The 17,570-nt window shown below is 41.1% G+C and overlaps 1 protein-coding gene across 1 annotated transcript in view; it reads right to left on the minus strand.

Moving 5' to 3' along the window:
• LOC105929498 (acetyl-coenzyme A synthetase 2-like, mitochondrial) overlaps positions 1-16,178 on the minus strand; it is a 19,103-nt gene extending 2,925 nt beyond the window's left edge. Inside the window, exons 1-11 of the mRNA XM_012867300.3 lie at positions 15,869-16,178; positions 15,585-15,681; positions 15,315-15,514; positions 11,431-11,606; positions 11,009-11,161; positions 10,766-10,913; positions 8,059-8,196; positions 4,865-4,957; positions 910-1,022; positions 338-464; positions 108-235 (exon numbers count right to left, since the gene is read on the minus strand). Coding sequence (XP_012722754.2) covers positions 108-235; positions 338-464; positions 910-1,022; positions 4,865-4,957; positions 8,059-8,196; positions 10,766-10,913; positions 11,009-11,161; positions 11,431-11,606; positions 15,315-15,514; positions 15,585-15,681; positions 15,869-16,178 — 1,683 coding nt within the window. The remainder of the gene's footprint in view (positions 1-107; positions 236-337; positions 465-909; positions 1,023-4,864; positions 4,958-8,058; positions 8,197-10,765; positions 10,914-11,008; positions 11,162-11,430; positions 11,607-15,314; positions 15,515-15,584; positions 15,682-15,868) is intronic.
• Positions 16,179-17,570: the final 1,392 nt, after the last annotated feature.

Below are 17,570 nucleotides of genomic sequence, written 5' to 3' on the forward strand. Positions count from 1 at the left end.
ATAATCATCCGGATGATTATACATCTTAGTTTTGTATTTATAAAAAGATAATATCCAAATTTGTTATGGGTTACTTGTGTGTTTAAGTATATTTAGAGGGAACTCACCACTACGTCTTCTATCTCTGCCGTCCCAATCCTGTGGCCGCTGACGTTGATGACGTCATCGAGGCGCCCCGTGATCTGGTAGTAACCCTCCTCAGAGCGATAGGCTCCATCACCGGTGAAGAAGTAACCTACAGTTCCAGTACGAATAAGAGTTTTTTTTTTTTTTTTTTTGTGGGTCTCTTTTTGTGTGGCATAATAGATAAAAAAAAGCTGAACACACCCAACAGTACCTGGATACGGCTGGAAGTAGGTCTCAATGAATCTCTGGTGGTTGTTATGAATAGTTCTGGCCATGCCGGGCCAAGGCTGAGCCATACACAGAGCGCCAGAGGTGTTATTGGAAGTCAGTAGCTTGCCCTGAAATAACAAAAGAAAAAAAAAGCCAAATTGCTTAATGCAAAACAAAAAGAGTGTAATTTAAATGGATTTAGGAAGGAAAGTTGGTATTCCCAGCTATTTTAACCATCAATACGTTAACAGTTGAGCTCATACACAGTTTAGACTGTAAGTGCTGTGAACGCCGAAGTTGTTAAATAGGGTTTTAGTTTGTGTCCGTTGTGAAAGAGGAAGAAAGGTCAGCGGAAACGTGTCGCTCCAACTGTCTGCACAATCTGTGCTGCCTCAACAGCAACAGACTAGTGTGACTGGCGGGTGAGAGCCGGGTGGGTATCAAAAGTGACACAGCTGGTGGGGACTGCTTTATAATCCTAATCTGACCCTCTCCCCAGAGGCCGCTCCCGGCCGTGCCACGTTTGCGGGGGTGGGACACACACACGCAGGCAGACGCTGCAGAGCGGTTCACCTCGGTGTCCATGAGCACCGGCTTGATGCCAAAGAAGGGTCTCATGGCCATCCCTGGGACAATCTCCGCATCTGGTTCTGATGGCTTTGGGGCGATGCAGATGCCTCCTGTTTCTGTGGTCAGAACAAAGCAAAGCAAAGAATAATTTAATCTTATCAAAACCTTGTCATGATGTAACGTCTAATGTTTTATTCACTTTTAAATTTTTCTACTCCAGGAATCACAAGGCACTTTATTCCATAAGAAGCTAATATGTAAATACAATATCCAGACAGTGGAGAGTGTAGTTTGATGGTCAGTTTCAGATATTTGTACATGACTTGTGTCTTTGGATGTACTTCGATCTTTTACAAACTTTCATTCACGTTCAGTATCGTTTAATAAATAATGCCAATGTGGAATCAGTTCAATGTGTTTTGTGCACTTGATGCCGGATTTAAATGATTTAATGTTTGTAACGAAATATGTGAAGGCCAAAATTACCTTCTGGTATTTTTTTTCTATCAAACTTAACACAATTATGCCATTACATGTACACCTTTACATAAGATCATCATTGCATCAAAACATATTGAGAGTAGCCTGTGTTTGTTATAAATGTGACGCAGGAACAAAGGAAACGGATAGAGCTGCGTAGCGGTTTGTGAATCCAGGGCATAAGGCTTTCTCATGACTCCAGATGCAGATTTTGGTATTACAACCGCACCAAATTAAATGCAATTAGCGCTTGCCGAGCCTCGTGGGCTCTGGTAATCCACCTAGTGGTGGCACCAGGGCTGGAGACGGCAGACGGGGTCTGCTGTAAAGTAGGACACAACAGATGATGCCACAATAGCATTAGAGCCTTGTGTCCTGTTCACACTGACTCTAACTGTGAGATTTGTGCTCAAAACTCACTCCCAGGTATAATTTAACATTTTCATCACCATTCTTGTAGAGAGATACGACATAAAAGTTAATCCTTTAGTAAACATTAATGTAAAGCGTATTCCTAAAAAAAAAAAAAAAAACAGAAACAGCAAGAATCCCATTGCCTAGCTTTTCCCGTTAATTATTTTTTTACTATTTTGCTGTTTGAGGCGCACTTACCCTTCCCTCTTTTTTCCCCTCCCCTCCTGCTGGGTGATCTAACATGCAGGTTGGATGCCAACAGTGGATAAAAATCCAATTTTACCCTCTAAACAGGCTACTTGCCGCCAGATCAACCAAATGGCCTTTACGAATAATGCCACTTAGCCCTAATTGAAAACATTAGTCCAGAGAAATACCATAACAACATAATCGTTTTTTACAGAAGTAGGGTATTTGGGTCATATCTTTGTCTCTAATTCTTAAGCTCATGATGCTCTGATCGTTTAATTATCGTCATTAATAATAGGTTTTTTTTACCATACGCATGGTAATTAACGCGGGTTTGCACCATTTGCTGATTGCCCTATCTGATTAGGATGAAACGCATAGTGTCAGCTGGGTTCAGTGTGTATCTGCAGAATTTACGTTATTAGCAAAATCAGATGATTTACAGCATGTTGTCATTATAAGCCACTGCTGTGGAGGCATAGCATGGAGGCTGTTTTCCTGCAACTTTAAAGGTCACCACAGTTGAAAACAGACATTTAAAGGGGTTTTCTTGTGTGAGACCAAGTTGAATCCCTGTAATTTGTGTTATTTCACATCCTTTTTAGTGTACTATGAAAATGTATTTCCCCCTTTTTGATTTATTTTCTTTTTTCCATGTTAAATTATGAATTAGCAGTGATTAATGACATTTTTGGTTACATTTCCTCAGCTAGATTCAGGTCTGAAAGTAGGCTAAAAGATCTCAAAAAGCAATACATCATGTCCGGATGTTAGGAAATTCAAGAACAGGTGAAAAACAAAGCCATTTCTAAGCCTTTGAGACTAGAGACCCAGAGTGAGACCAGTTAATGGTTGACAACTTGGAATATCTATAAACTTTCCCAGGAGAATCCAGCCAACCAACGTTACTCCAAAAACGAATGAAGACTGATCCAGGAGGTCACAAAACAACCTCAGAATAACATCTAAAGAACTGTAGACATCATTTGCCTCAGTAATGGTGTTTATCATTAAACAGTGGGAAGGACTTAAAATAGCATCTGTGTGAGATTTCCAAGGTCAAAATCATTGCAGACATTAAAACAAAACAAAAAAAACAGAGGCCCGTCGCACAGAAACATCTTGATGATCCACAAGAATTTGGTGGAAATATTCTCTGGACTGAAGAGACGAACGCTGAACTTGTTAGAAACGGTGTGCCGTGTTTAAACTCGGGTAGAACTAACAGGTTGATGTTGGCGTGATGGACCGGCACTGCTTTGAGGCTTCTGGACCGGGACAACATGCCACAATCGATGCAACCACGAGTTCTGCTCTATAACAGGAAAAATAGTGAAGGAGCATATCTGCTCGTCCCTTCATGACTGGGAACATGAAACCAACTGGGTTACGTGGCAGGAAGGACAATGATCCAAGGCATCGCAGCAAGTCCACCTCTGAGTGGCTCGCATTAAACAAAGTGTAGGCTTTCTAGCAGGTTAGTCAAAGTCTGCACTTAAATCTGACTAAGATGCTGTTCTTGCTCTAAAATCCTCCATTCTGGCCAGTCTAATTCTGCAAAGACAATTGGGCCAAATGACCTCCTCAGCAATGTAAAAGGCTCTTTCCTGACCGTTACTGCCAAGCGTGACACAACGAGTTATAAGGTTTAGGAGCAGTTACTTATTCACATGCGACCAGGTTAGTTTGCCTTTATTATTTGGTTGTTAAATAACATTTTTTCCTTTTTAATGAATTAAATTGTCACTTCCAAACTGCTTTTCGTATTTACTCAGGTTATCTCTGTCCGATATTAAAATGTATTTGATCATCAGAAAGCTTTTATTTTATAATTTACAGTGATTTCTCACAAGCTTATGAAAACACAACACCTATGATCGGAATATTACATCAGACCAATTAATAAAACATTTTTAATGCAGACACGTGGGCTTAATAAACTTACTAAATCTGTTTAATACCTGTTAAAGGTTGTTATTTTCAAAAGGTACTTTTAATCTGACAAACAAACCTCATCAGAACTCGTGTTTTAATTAATTGAATATGACAGTAGGTGCTCAGGAGTTGCAGCCACATTACAGTAAATATTCAAATACTGCTAATTTATGAGTCGTCAGGGTGAAACTGTGGCTTACCGAACATTTGGTTTCATTCTTGGCAAACCCGCCTTCGCTACACACACACACACACACACACACACACACACACACACACACACACACACACACACACACACACACACACACACACACACACACACACACACACACACACACATTTACACAGCCACTTGCTACAATAATCTTTGTGTACATGCACACACAACCACAGCCCAACACATTATGTAACCGTCCCTGTTTAGGGAACAGAGCGGAGGGTTTTCCCCTTTAAGATGGACTGTTTTTGTGCAGACGTGGCCACTTTTAAGGAAGAGATCGTGAACTTCTCAAATAAGAGTTATTATAGTACTTTAAAATGGCGAGGCTCTGACATAAACACTTCTAGTTTCTTCAGACATTTTACAAACACTGTATTAACTTTACACGAGGAGCAGACTGAAGTCGAACATTAAAAAAAATCCTGCTGGCATGAATGGAGCACTTGTATGAGCAATGTTACCTGCAGAAGCAGTCTTGTTCCAAACACTCTACTCTGCTAAAGTGTTAAAAAGTCCAAAATAATAATTTTCTTCGGATTAATTGGTGAAATAATAAACACAGATCAGCTACAATAGCAGCTAATAACTTTGTTTTAACTAGCATTTAAGTGAAACTTCCTACTGAATATCGTTTGTTGTTTAAATCATTGTGTTAAATTGATGTTAAAGCTTTGAAAGATAATGACACAAACTATAAACACAGGTTCTGTATCTTACCGGTTTGCCACCAGGTGTCCACTACAGGACAGCGTCCTTCTCCGACCACCCTGTTGTACCACTCCCACGCCTCCGTGTTGATCGGCTCTCCCACTGCAGACAGAACCAAACAGCTTCCATCACATTATGTGACTCTAAGCTACCGGGAATTTATTCTAACAGGGTCATTTGCCCTTTTTGCCTTTTGTTTCGAGTAGATTGGGTATGGAATGACTAGTTTCATACCAACCATGCATCCTTTTGTACCCACCAGAAAGGACATTTTACATCTGCTTTTTCAATTTAATTAAAATTTTTTTTTTTAAATATCCTAATTGTCGTCTGTTGTAAGGAAAGGCAGTTATGTGACTCTAAAGATTTGAGTGAAACAATGAGCTTCATTTTTTTTACACTATCTCTTTCAGCTACACACTAGCTGGGGCCCATAACTAGGGGCCCATAATAATCGGTTCAAATAACACAGGTAGAGTTCAACCTGTTTACATTGTTTTACATTTCAATTGTTTACATAAATTGCTGCTGCATCTTTATCCTGAAAATTAGTGCAATGTAGTGTGATTTTTCAAGCTGTATGCAAACGAAATTTCGTTCTGTACGCACTTTGTGCATACAAAATGACAAATCTATCTATCTATCTATCTATCTATCTATGAATCCAAAGTGTGGCGACATTAACTCTGTTATACCTAAATGTTCTTTTCAAGAACATTTCAAGACATGTTGTCATCAGAAATGTCACGTACATTATTACATTGCGCATGTTATCCTGGTATTGTGCCGCCTCAGCAGGGAACCATTTTAGTCTCATGAGTATCTGTAGATTTTTTATTTCCACAGTAGATAAAACATCTGTAACAACATCATCTGTACATGGCTTTGCTCAGAGGGACACAATGAAGGAGCTCTGCGTCCACTCAGGGAACCATAATAATCGGTTCAAAGGTTTTTAATAATCGGACTCAGTGTGCCATTCAAAACTGGCAACTGATTAACAGCTACAGTGTGATTAAAAAGGGGAAACATCCAATGCAAAGCCAAAAGGCTTTTATACGCAATCAACAGCGCCCCATTGTTATTCCAAGTTACTAATAATATCAAGACGATTGTGTAGCTGATGCTAGAAACTGGTAAGCAGCAGCAGAAATTAGTTTTTTTTTTGATAAGATGAATAACTTTGATAATAAAGTCTTCACTTTTACTCAACGGCACTTGAACGTGCATTCCCTGCACTGTCACCTTGAAATGGTTTCAGGCTTACCGTCACGCATTCTTGCCCAGTGGAGCTTTGGCTGCAAAATATTGTTCAAGATTTGACACAAATGCAGAAAACTGGGGCAAAGTTGAAAGTTTACCAATTTCAGGCTCCATATCTTTTTCAGCTGTTGTTGCAGTTAAATTAGCTGGAACTGACTTAAAATGCTCGTGTTGCTTGTCTACCAACCCCAGCTTGCAGCCTGTGTTTGTTTTTTCAGGGCAATTAGCAGCTGGCTGCTCAGGATGGAAACACAACACTGGGTGGTTCCTGTGGTACCTTCGGTATTTAACTATGACATTGTTTAAAATATTTAAATTATTCAATAAATGGTTATACTTACTTAAAGCAAAAAAACTAAACAAAAAAAAACCAAGTATACATTTCTGAATCAATGTAGAATCTAACATATTAAACACATTTACTTAAAGAGTAACTAAACTCCATATCAACTTTTTTTGCAGATAAACTCTGTAAATAGGGCTTTAAGGATGTTATTTTTATGTTGCTGTGCAAATTTTGTCATTTGTTGTGTAAACCTGTTTTATTTTGCAATATATAGCCTAAAACCTTCTCGGTGCTGCCCTCTATGGGTTGAAACATGGCTACTGCAGTTGAAATTTCCTATTGGTTAAAACGGTACATGTCTCCATAGCTTGGAACATGTCTATGTCAAAGCCCCGCGTTCGGTAACAATGGTGCGTTCGATTTACCTCATAGCTTGGAAGTCGGAATGCTGCAAACTTTGAGGAGATCGCGTTCCAGTTTCCTGCTTGTGGACGCTCATATTCCCCATCGATCATGTATGGCCACTACGGCCGCTTTTATAACCGTGACAATGACAAAAACTCTGTTCTATGCTGTATTCCGATTACAAATTAAACCCACCACAAAACCATCTCACTCAGTGGTGAGTGAGGAGTTTGAGCTATTAGTCAGCAAAACATTTTAATTTAGGGACTTAAATTACTATTTTCCTCAAATCAAATTCACCACCACGTTCCCTTATCCTGACAACAACCCCGCTTCACCAAATCCGTTCCTCCCCACATTTGTCCGTGTCTCGGCACTGCCCACTTTGGTGGCATTATTCAAAATCTGACTGGTGCAGAGTTATGCTTTAACATCAAGTTTAGTTAGGTAGGATAATTAACCTGATTTTCTCCTTCCGACAGTCCTCGACACTCCACGTGGCTCGTAAAATAATCTTAAGAGATATTCCTGCTGTGTGTGGTGTGTTAGGTGTGGTCATGTCGGCTCGGGAGGACATCAGGACCGCTGCAACCTCAAATCAAGGACATTCAACATGTTGGATTGTCTTGCCCCAATATCCTAGCGTGTGTGGTGTCCTTTGAGGACAAACGGGCACGCAGACTGTTGAATGCGACGTGTAGCCAGTCAGGAAGTGCAGTGAGAAAAAATAACAAACGCTCACCTCCATATCATGGTACAGCAAACGTGTAACCTACTATAACCCGTCTACACTCCTTTAACCAACGGCTTTTCTTTTTGTTATGTTTTTTTCTCTGTTAAAATTAGTCCACAAACTATCGTCATTATTCTTCCTCGCCGTTCGTGTTTATTTTACCCTGAACTCACGTTTGATCTTGAGAGGTTTGGCAGGAATTCCCATCTCACATCTGACTGATCTTATTGGAAGTCTGTTTGTGTGCGATGTGTTGAGCTTGCCGTCTGACCGGTCGCCAAACACTGCACGAGCTTACCTGTTTTATTTATGATTTTTTTAAATCGGCTGACTATCTTAAAATCTTGCCGCGTGAACCAGCCGTTACACTTTAAGGACAGGCAGATTTTTAAAAGTCAAAGCTCACTGAATTTTTACGGAAACATGTTAACTCAGCACTAGTAACATAAACAAAGGCCAGACAAAAAAAAATAAAAAATAGGCTCTTCCCACTTCGGAGCAACATGTTTCACATACCAGAGCCGAGAGTCGTGAGCGAGGATCGGTCGTACTTCTTCACCCACTGGTCTCCGTACTTGATCAGGAGGCGGATCGCAGTGGGAGCGCCGTAGAACTGGTTGATCCTCAGCCTCTCCACCATGTCCCAGTATCTCCCTGTTTAAATATTATAGCATGTAGATTATTCTACCAACAGGGTTCCTACAGGTTATTTATTTCAAAATTACAAACTTTCTCAGTGTTTCTAGACTCTTTTTGGAGTTTTTATAACCTCCAAACATGAGTTCAAAATATTAATCATGAAACATGATGAGGGCATTGCTTTCTGATTTTCTTAGTGTGACATAGTGACATTTCCCTCAAGACTAACTTAGATCAGCTTTATTTGACTTGTCAATTAAGGAAACGAGTATCTTGAATTGAATGCAGATTCTTTAAAGCACATTTTGTGATATATAGGGGATGCACGATATATCGGCATTAACGTCTATATTGGCCAATGTTAATAATTTTTTAACATATTGGTTTTGGTCTGATAAGTGAAACTGGGCCAATATTAACAGTATTGTTTATTTCTAGCTAGTCGCCCTTTGTGCCAGTGTTTCAGGAGGGGAAGGGATGGGATTGCTCATGCGTTGTTGTTTTTTTTGGCCATGAGACAGTGGCAGTAATGCGTTGCAGGCAGGATTGTGGGGTTTTTAAATGACGCACAGATGCAATGTCAGCAGTGTGGTTGTTTTTCACGGTGTCAAAAGAAGACATACAAAAAGCAGCGTGTAAGTCTAGACCAGGGATCACCAACCTTTTTAAAACTGAGAACGACTTCATTGACGTTGTGTTATACGACGGGCTACCACCACAGACCTTTGAACTAGAAGAGTCAGAGTTCATCTTTAACTTTATGTATAATAAACATATTTTTCATGCTTTGTTATAGATACTGTTGTTTTTAAATCTATATAAATGCAGGTGTGAATAAACAGGAAGAATAGCGGAATAAAATAAAGTTTTAGATGCAGCTCACTGGTGTGTTGTGCTGTTTTTGGAATAGGCTTGTGGGCGCCACATGTGGTCTTCAGGGGCTGCTTGGTACCCGCGGGCACCATGGTGGCGACCCCTGGTCTGGACTATAACCCACATTCAAAAATTTAATCAGGATAGTTTTCAGTTGGTACAAAATTGAGCAAAATTTGATAATCCCAGAAACGTAAACCTGTGTGTACATCGGTAAATATTGGTTATTAGACATAACAACAATATTAATATCAATATCTGCGTAAATGTTCATATCGGTGCATCCCTAGTGAAATAGGGCATTAGATGTCATATGTCCAGTTAAATAGATAAAAGATTTCATTTTCTAGCACTTTTTTTAATTCTGGGCTTTAGAATATCAAGCATTAATCTTGTAACTGCTTTATAAAGTGTCTTCTAACCTGCAGGTCGTACAATACTGAATTAATGCAATACGTAGAATGTCTTCTGGTTTTTGTAGAGGTCTATTTCACTGCTTTTGCAGCATCTGGTCTTAATTAGATGGTTTATTTAAAAAGTCTAGAACCTCTGGACCTTTTAAATAAGAAGTGGAGTATATTAGATTAAACACAAGCTACATTTACATGGACAAAAGTAATCGGAATAAACGGCCGTTCGGAATAAAAATGCATAATTTAAACGAGCCAATTGGAATATTATGATCGGATTAAGCTCAATTGGAATGAAATTGTAATCCGAATGCGAGTGTTGGTTTACGCTGATTGATAATCCGACCAACGTGCATGTAAACGTTTGTCCGGCTCAAGTTATTCTGAATGTGACAAACGTAAACGTGACGTATTTCCGTGTTGGTGAGTGGCGGAAATGCGTCGTGAAGCAAAACTCCCAATATGTTCAAAAAAATAAAAGAGCTCCAAATTGGTGCTTATTCAGTAACGTTTCAACCTTAATTTTAACCTTGTGCAAATCCATCCAGGGCGTTCGGAAGACCACTCGTATAACACCGGTATGTTTACTATTTTATGTTGTTTAGGAAAGACAGAAGTACTTCTTCTTCTGTGGTTTTTTTAAGAGTAATTTGATAACTGCGCATGTCAGAGGGGTTATATTCTGATTAATATACAGGTGCATATACACGCACATTATGATCGGATCAATTGATTGTGTGCCCATATAAATGGTACAATCGGATTATTTAATCCGAATACATCTTAATCAGATCGTGAAATTTTGTGCATGTAATGATAGCTACAGACAGTTTAAAGCCCAGTTTGTGAACTTTGGTACCTTTATTTTGTTTTATTTGGATCTTAGAATCAGTTTAATAACACAGGTAGAGTTCAACCTGAATTAAAAGTTGTCTAGAGACCAAACAGGTGGTAAAATGGCAATTTTGATTCATGTGTGAATGGGTGTTTCCGTAAGTCAAAACCAAACACTGATGGGTAACGTTTTCAAGTTGAGGCACGAGTGACCTAATTAAAGTGAAAGCATGTCAAGAATAATAATCACAGTGAAAACCTCTGTGTTTATAAAGTAGAATTTGACTATTGTTCCTTAAAATCTGAAAGAAAAAAATAAAGAAAGGAAAAGCATCTGAAGCAATTTCTTTCCACACTAAATGTTCTTTTTTTTTCCACAGCTAGCCTTAGGTAACTTTTAAAGGCTGTGTAGGAAATCTGTACCAAGCAGTGAGGAAATTTAAAAACATAATTTCAACGTTTAAAACCTGGGTCCGGGTACACTGGGGTGCTCTCGAACAGGACGGTGGTCCCTCCGTTGGCCAGGGGCCCGTACACCGTGTAACTGTGTCCCGTTATCCAGCCTATATCTGCCACACAGCCGAACACGTCCCCGTCGTGGTAGCTGAAGACGTACTGGACATGAGACGGAGGGCGGACGGTGGAAGAGACGCGTTAGGGGTCAGGTCGTTAGGGGAGCGATCGTCAGTGTCGGTGGGATTGCTGCTCACCCTGTGTGTGAGCGCGGCGTACAGCAGGTATCCGGCCTGTGTGTGGACCAGGCCTTTGGGCTTCCCCGTGCTGCCTGATGTGTACAGCAGGAACAAGACGTCCTCGCTGTCCATGGGCTCTGGCTCGCACACCACGTCCTCCTTCAGCATCTCCTGAGCAGAGCGGTGAGGTAAAGGCGGTCATAACATGGACTGGAACGTGAACTTATCACCTGAATAACAAACAAGTGGCTAGTTTTATCAAGTCGAAGGGTTTTCCTGAACAGACGGGAGTTTGTTCAGCTGTTCATTTTCCTCACTGAACTCACTTGAAGTATTAAAACCAGGCCTAAAAAGCCCTTTTGTTTCTGACACATAACACCTTACTTTATGAAAACTGCATCCTGAAAACACAGACGGGACCGGCCTCTCGCTTCTCTGACCTCCTCCAAGGCGAAGTCCCTGTCCGTCATCTCCACCCGGTTTTCCGTTCTCATGGCCACAAACACTTGCTGGACGGTGGGACAGCCCCGCACGGCAGCGTCCACCGTCTTCTTCAGCGCCGTGATCTTCCCGCCGCGGACGCCCTGGTTCACCGTGATGATGGTGCTGGACTGAGCTGCAGACAACACGGGGGACGGGAAGTAAAGGAACTGCTGCAGACAAGGATTAATAGGTGCGTCAGCAATCCAGGCAGAAAGGAAATGAGTAGATTAAATAGGTCAAATCCAAGATGCTTGCATACCACCATAAATGATCAAAAACGGATTATTAGTTTTGAGCTATTTTTTTTCATCACTGTATTCAAAGATACAATCAAATGTAATTTCTAGGTACTGTTCAGGGGTACAATTGCTTTACTTTGTGTAACCAGTGTAAGGAAGTAGCCTATTTGATAATATGTTCATCTTTATTTCAGTTTGATTGCAGTATTTGTGTTTGTGAGGCTCCAACTGCATATGGTGACGGGAGTATTGTTAAAAATACTTTAAGAAATGTTTAAATACTTCAATTTATCCTTATTACAATAAACCTTGCAAAATATCGTGATATATGTCTCACAGACTTTATCTGAATTCCAGCCCATTATTTGTAAATGAACTAATTGAAAAAAAAAATTTTTTTCTTCATTCCACTTTATATAAGTTTGGATACAGAAATATACATATATATATATATATACATATAAAACTGAATAATCACTCTCTAAAAACCGGCACCGAGTGATGAGTCTCGCCTCTGCAAACTAAACCAAAGGCCCTTCAGCTTTCTATACGCAGACACGCTGTATCAGATCCGTGGATTTACCCTGGCTTTCTCTCATTTTCAACACCTCAAAAGCTGTTAAAGTTTATCTCTAAAGAGTGTTTTGTTCAAAAAGTTGTTCACAGCCCTTCATCGAACCGCGGCGCCGTATGCAGGAGGAGGGAGATCTCTGAATCAAACCCTTAAAAATACTCCGCCGAATCAGCGCAGCATGAATATCCAATATCCAACCTATAAAGTAATTTAACTGCGGTCAAAGTCTGCAGTTTTGCACTATTAAAGTCTTTATTGTTGTTTCCACCATGGCCGAGAGAATAAAAAACATCGTCATAAATCTCTAAATTATACTCTGTGAGGCAAACTTTGGAGGTGATCATAGTCTCGTCCCCCCTCTCTGCTTCTGTTTCTCTCTCACAACTTTGTTTTAAATACTTACTGAGGGCCGTGTCTTGACTTCTATTCATTTTCAACCCTTTCTATGGCCTGACCCTGACCCTAACCTAAACCTAAGTGACATCTCAGTCCTGAACCGAACTCCTAGTCCAGAAAAAAGTGAGGACCAGGACAAGATCCTCACTTTACTAGTAAAATGGGCAAAAGAAATTTCTCACTCAAAAAGTACAAGTGTGTGTGTGTGTGTGTACACTTACACACACACACACACACACACACACACACACACACACACACACACACGTGCAGGCAGAGAGAAGCTGAGCCTTACTTTGTTATTAGTTCAGGCTGATGTTCCAGATATGTATCCCAGTGGTTTATTTCATACTCACAAAATAGTCAGGACAATCTTACATATACAATTATACAAATATTGTTACTATTTTTTTGGCTTATTTATGTATTTAATTATAATGACTTTTTAATCTTTACCATTTCTCACAGATTTCGTTAAAAGTGTTAATCAGGCAGACAAGACGTGAAAAACAACCCGTTCCGATTAAAGCTGAACGTGGCCGAGCTGGGCGGGCAAACTCGAGTAGGGTCGGTTGAAAACGATCTCAAGCTTCAGCACATTTCATACAACCATTTAAAACCTGGCCTGACATCCCTTCTCCTCACGTCGGTGGGATCTGTGGCACAACCGAGGAGGCGACTTAACGGGGCTGGAGATGACCCCCTGTTGTTACGCCTCTTAGACAAGTTGGCAAGTAGGTGAGAAGCGGGGGTCGCTCTATTATCAGCCGCTGCGCTTCTTTCTCTCTGCTGGTTCCGCGGCATCTGCTTCATTCACGCGAGCACGCACATCACAGGACTATGCCAGCTTGATTGAATGACCAGAGGAGGCTTTAAGGGGCCCATCTCTGCGGCCATGCTGCAAGAGCCTTTGTTAGACTCTCCTTTTATATCCTGTCCTCACACTCTGAAGACTTCAATCTTTTAGCTGGGCTTTTATATCAAATTCTGCAGTTCTTCACATTTTCTATGAGAATAACTTACTCTGAGCTCAACTTTGCAAAGACAAGAATGTTTTTTTGTTTATCTGGAAATACCGTTTACAGCAGGCCCTGTTCACAGCAGCAGAGAGATATATTCCTGCAATCATTTCTGACCTGGATGCAGACAAGTTATGATCTACAGACTGCTTTAAACTGTAGGGAGCAGAGAGAAGCTTGTTCATGGCTCACTACCTAACAGGACCCCACATCATGGGTGTAGTAGGAGAGTTGAACAAAGAATAAACATATCCAGTTTAAAATGCGTTAGATTTTTAAAAACGCAGCAGTAGAAACTGAATACTTAAACTATAGCGCTTTTTATACTACAAAAATACTCACAGACCCCAAAGTTTTCCACATTTTGTCATGATACTATCACAAACGTTGGTATTTTATTGGTATTTTATGCGACAGACAGGCACTAAGTATTGCATGCCTGTGAAGTAGAAGGGAAATCAAACATAACTCTCAAAATGATTTTGGCCTTCCAGAGAACCAACACGTCTGGCAGAATACTACCGCTGCACATCACCCTGACGTACCTTTCCCAAAGCAAAACATGGTGTTGTCAGCGTCATGCTGTGGGGATGTGTTTCTTCAGCAGGAACAGAGAAGAAAATCAGAGGCGACTGGAAGATGGTTAGAGCTAAATACAGGACAGTTGTAGAAGATATCTGTTAGGACTAGGGTGGAGGTTCACCTTCCAGCAACACAACAGCCCTGAAGACAGAGCCAGGGATCAAAGCATATCTGAGTGTCTAGAATGGCCTAGTCAAAGTAAAGACCCATAAATGTAGTTGATAATCTTAGGCAAGACTTGGAAATTCAGGTCCACTGACGCTCACCATCCAATCTGACTGAGCTTGACGTATTTTACAAAGAAGAGTGGGCAGAGAAATACAGTCTATGCTAACCAGGTATGTTTTTGTTCTTCTGTTGAAAAAAAAAATCCCAACAAAAGACATTAAACATGTTGTGACAGAACATAAAGTAAAATAGCTCAAGCTCCTTTATATTGTTATTTCAAAAATATAAGCCATTACTTTAGACAACTATCAAGTTTGATATTTGACAAAGAAAAGGCCCTAACACATTTTTTCATAGGTTCCTATTTATATGTGTATATATATGCACAACTGTATTTTCATTTCATATGGTCCAATGTCCCTCTTCTAAAGCAGACAATAAAGGAGCCTCTTCATGTAAAATTGGGAGAATATGACCAACAACCAGCTAGAAGTATTCAGGTCATCTGACTCCACTAACCCTACAAGCCCTGAAAAATAAACATAACTCAAGTGAAAGTGAAAGTAAACAAACGGATCCAGTTCCTGGGCATCTATAAAGGTGCTGAGACCATTTTGATGGGTTATTAAAAAGCTTACTGGTTTGTCAACGTTTTGACGACAGGCATTTGCCCTCCTTACTGTCTTTTATCTTAAAACTTTATAGGTCCGGCCTGTACTACACGCTCTGCAAAACCAAGTTCGTAAAAAGCCTGACGGCGCAGGAAGCTCACACAACACTCATTTGATGATAGAAAACACCTGAGATCAGCCGCCGGTTTGTTGTGTAAATCTGGAAAACCGGCCACCTTTGGCACGTCTCACCGTCTCGTATTCGCTCCGCCAGGGCGTCTGCGCTGAAGCCCGCAAACACCACGTTGTGGGCAGCGCCGATGCGGGCGCAGGCCAGCATGGACGCCACGGCCAGAGGGCAGGTGGGCATGTAGATGGTGACGCAGTCCCCCTTCTTCACCCCGTGCCGCCTCAGCAGGTTCCCCACGCGGCAGGTCATCTCCAGCAGCTCCCTGCAACGACAGAGATGAGTTACACGGTAATAAGAGGAGGAAAAAAAAGCTGGTGACCGTAGAGACTCACCTGTACGTGTACCTGACCTCTGACCCCTGCTCATCCCTCTCCCAGATCAGGGCCACCCTCTCTGGGCAGGTGTGCACATGGCGGTCCAGGCAGTTCACTGCATGCATGCACGCACACAACAAAGCATGCACAACGTAAACAAAGCAGCATAAACCACGTGGTGAGTTCAGGCTGCGTGCTGTTATCCGTGTGTATATTATGATGCATTCACTGCCCTCTTATTAAAGGGCAATCTACAGGTGACGGGTGCGCTTATTTTCGCGTTAAAGTGGCCATGAGCTCACCGGAGACGTTCAGCTTTCCTCCCTCGAACCACTTGATCCTCCCTCGGCTCAGATCGCAGTCCTGCACCGCGTCGAAGGGTCGGATCCAGCTCAGCCTCTGGCGGGCCACGGCGGCCCAGAAGCTCTCGCCGTGGGAGACCGAGTAGTCGTGCAGGGCGTCGCGGCCAGACGCGCCCTCGAAGCCCGCAGACTCGGGCATGAAGGCCGCCGAGTTGCAGCTGCTTCTGGCGCGGCGCAGAAACGATGCGGCGACGCCGCGGCTGAAGGAAGCCGCCACGTACTTCGCCGTGCATCTGTAAGGAAGCCACATGGTGTTTAGTGAAACTAGTGCCAGCGACGCGCGTTGACCATGTCCGCGAACCGGAGAGGCTGTCGGTGGTGAAGAAAGTTTGGAAACCCTGCGCTCGCTCGATGTCGTGGCGCTGGAAATCTTGGAAAGTCCTGAGAGGAAGGGCTTAAAGAGTGATGCGTTAAAGGGCGGTCACTAGAGAGAAAAAGGAAACGGAGGAGGGAAAAAAACAACAATCTGCCGACACTTTTTTGTGCCTTTAAATAAAAATAGCAAACTGAGTGCAAACAGGGGTGAACGTGACGCCCCTTTCACGTGTTAAATGACTTATGAAATTCAGATTAGTTACATTGTTATTATGGATGATCATGGTTAACATCTGAGTACTAACCTGCATGTAAAGCCTGCAGAGGAGTGGCAGGAGGTCAAGGCAGGGTGGCAGTTCTGGACCTCTTCAGTGAATTAGAGGGTTTAAATCACCAGCTTTATCACAATACCATGTATCAATTTGTTTGGATGACAATACCATGCATGGTGATATTACGATTTTTAATATTATGTGATGTCATCTGCGCACCTACTATTTACATTGATATCAACTTACAAAGAAACAAACAAAACAGCATTTGACCATTTTATTTCTAAGCTGTTAATAATAATAATAATAATAATATAAGAGAACCTGTTCACCACAGTCTTATGCCTGAATTTTAAAATAAAGGCATAGTTTAAAAATGATCATATGGATGGAGAATTTCATTTTATATCGATGTATTTGGATCGTTAATCATTTAATGTGGCATGATGTATCGTTACACTGCTAGTACCCCTAAATTTGTGTGAGACTGAGGACTCTTTGCATTTGATTCTGTTACTCAGAGATGGTTTGGATTAGACAAACCACATTGTTATACCATTAACTTACGTATGTAGAAAGTACAGTTTTCATTTTGGGATGCACAGAATCAGGTGTTGCAACTGACAGCTGCAGTAGTGTTTGGCAACATGTTGCAAATACAATATATTTCACTGTTAATAAATGATTATTGCGATACTATTTTTAAAAAAAATATATTATAATAATATTGCAGTGTTATCAGCTTTGATTAGAGGAGTATTATATGTTTGCTTAGATGAGTAGGCCTTATATGCGGCTGTCAACAATTCAAATTGATACAGTAGGCTTCCAGCGACTTAGGAAGAATTAAATAATTTGTGAGCCAATTGTCCCCTGTCTCCCTACTCTGGAAATGGAGCCAAAACAAAATATGTTTTTATTGTATCCTCATCAAGACTTTCTTCAAAATCTGTGAGAATTTTCTCTCTTACAATTTCAGCTAAACATCCCAGGGTCTCAATTTTGGGTGCTTTTGCTGCTATATTTAGCATTTTCAAGGACCTCGTGGGAGTTGC

The sequence above is a fragment of the Fundulus heteroclitus genome, chromosome 15 (assembly GCF_011125445.2).
Source record: "Fundulus heteroclitus isolate FHET01 chromosome 15, MU-UCD_Fhet_4.1, whole genome shotgun sequence".
Taxonomy (NCBI): domain Eukaryota; kingdom Metazoa; phylum Chordata; class Actinopteri; order Cyprinodontiformes; family Fundulidae; genus Fundulus; species Fundulus heteroclitus.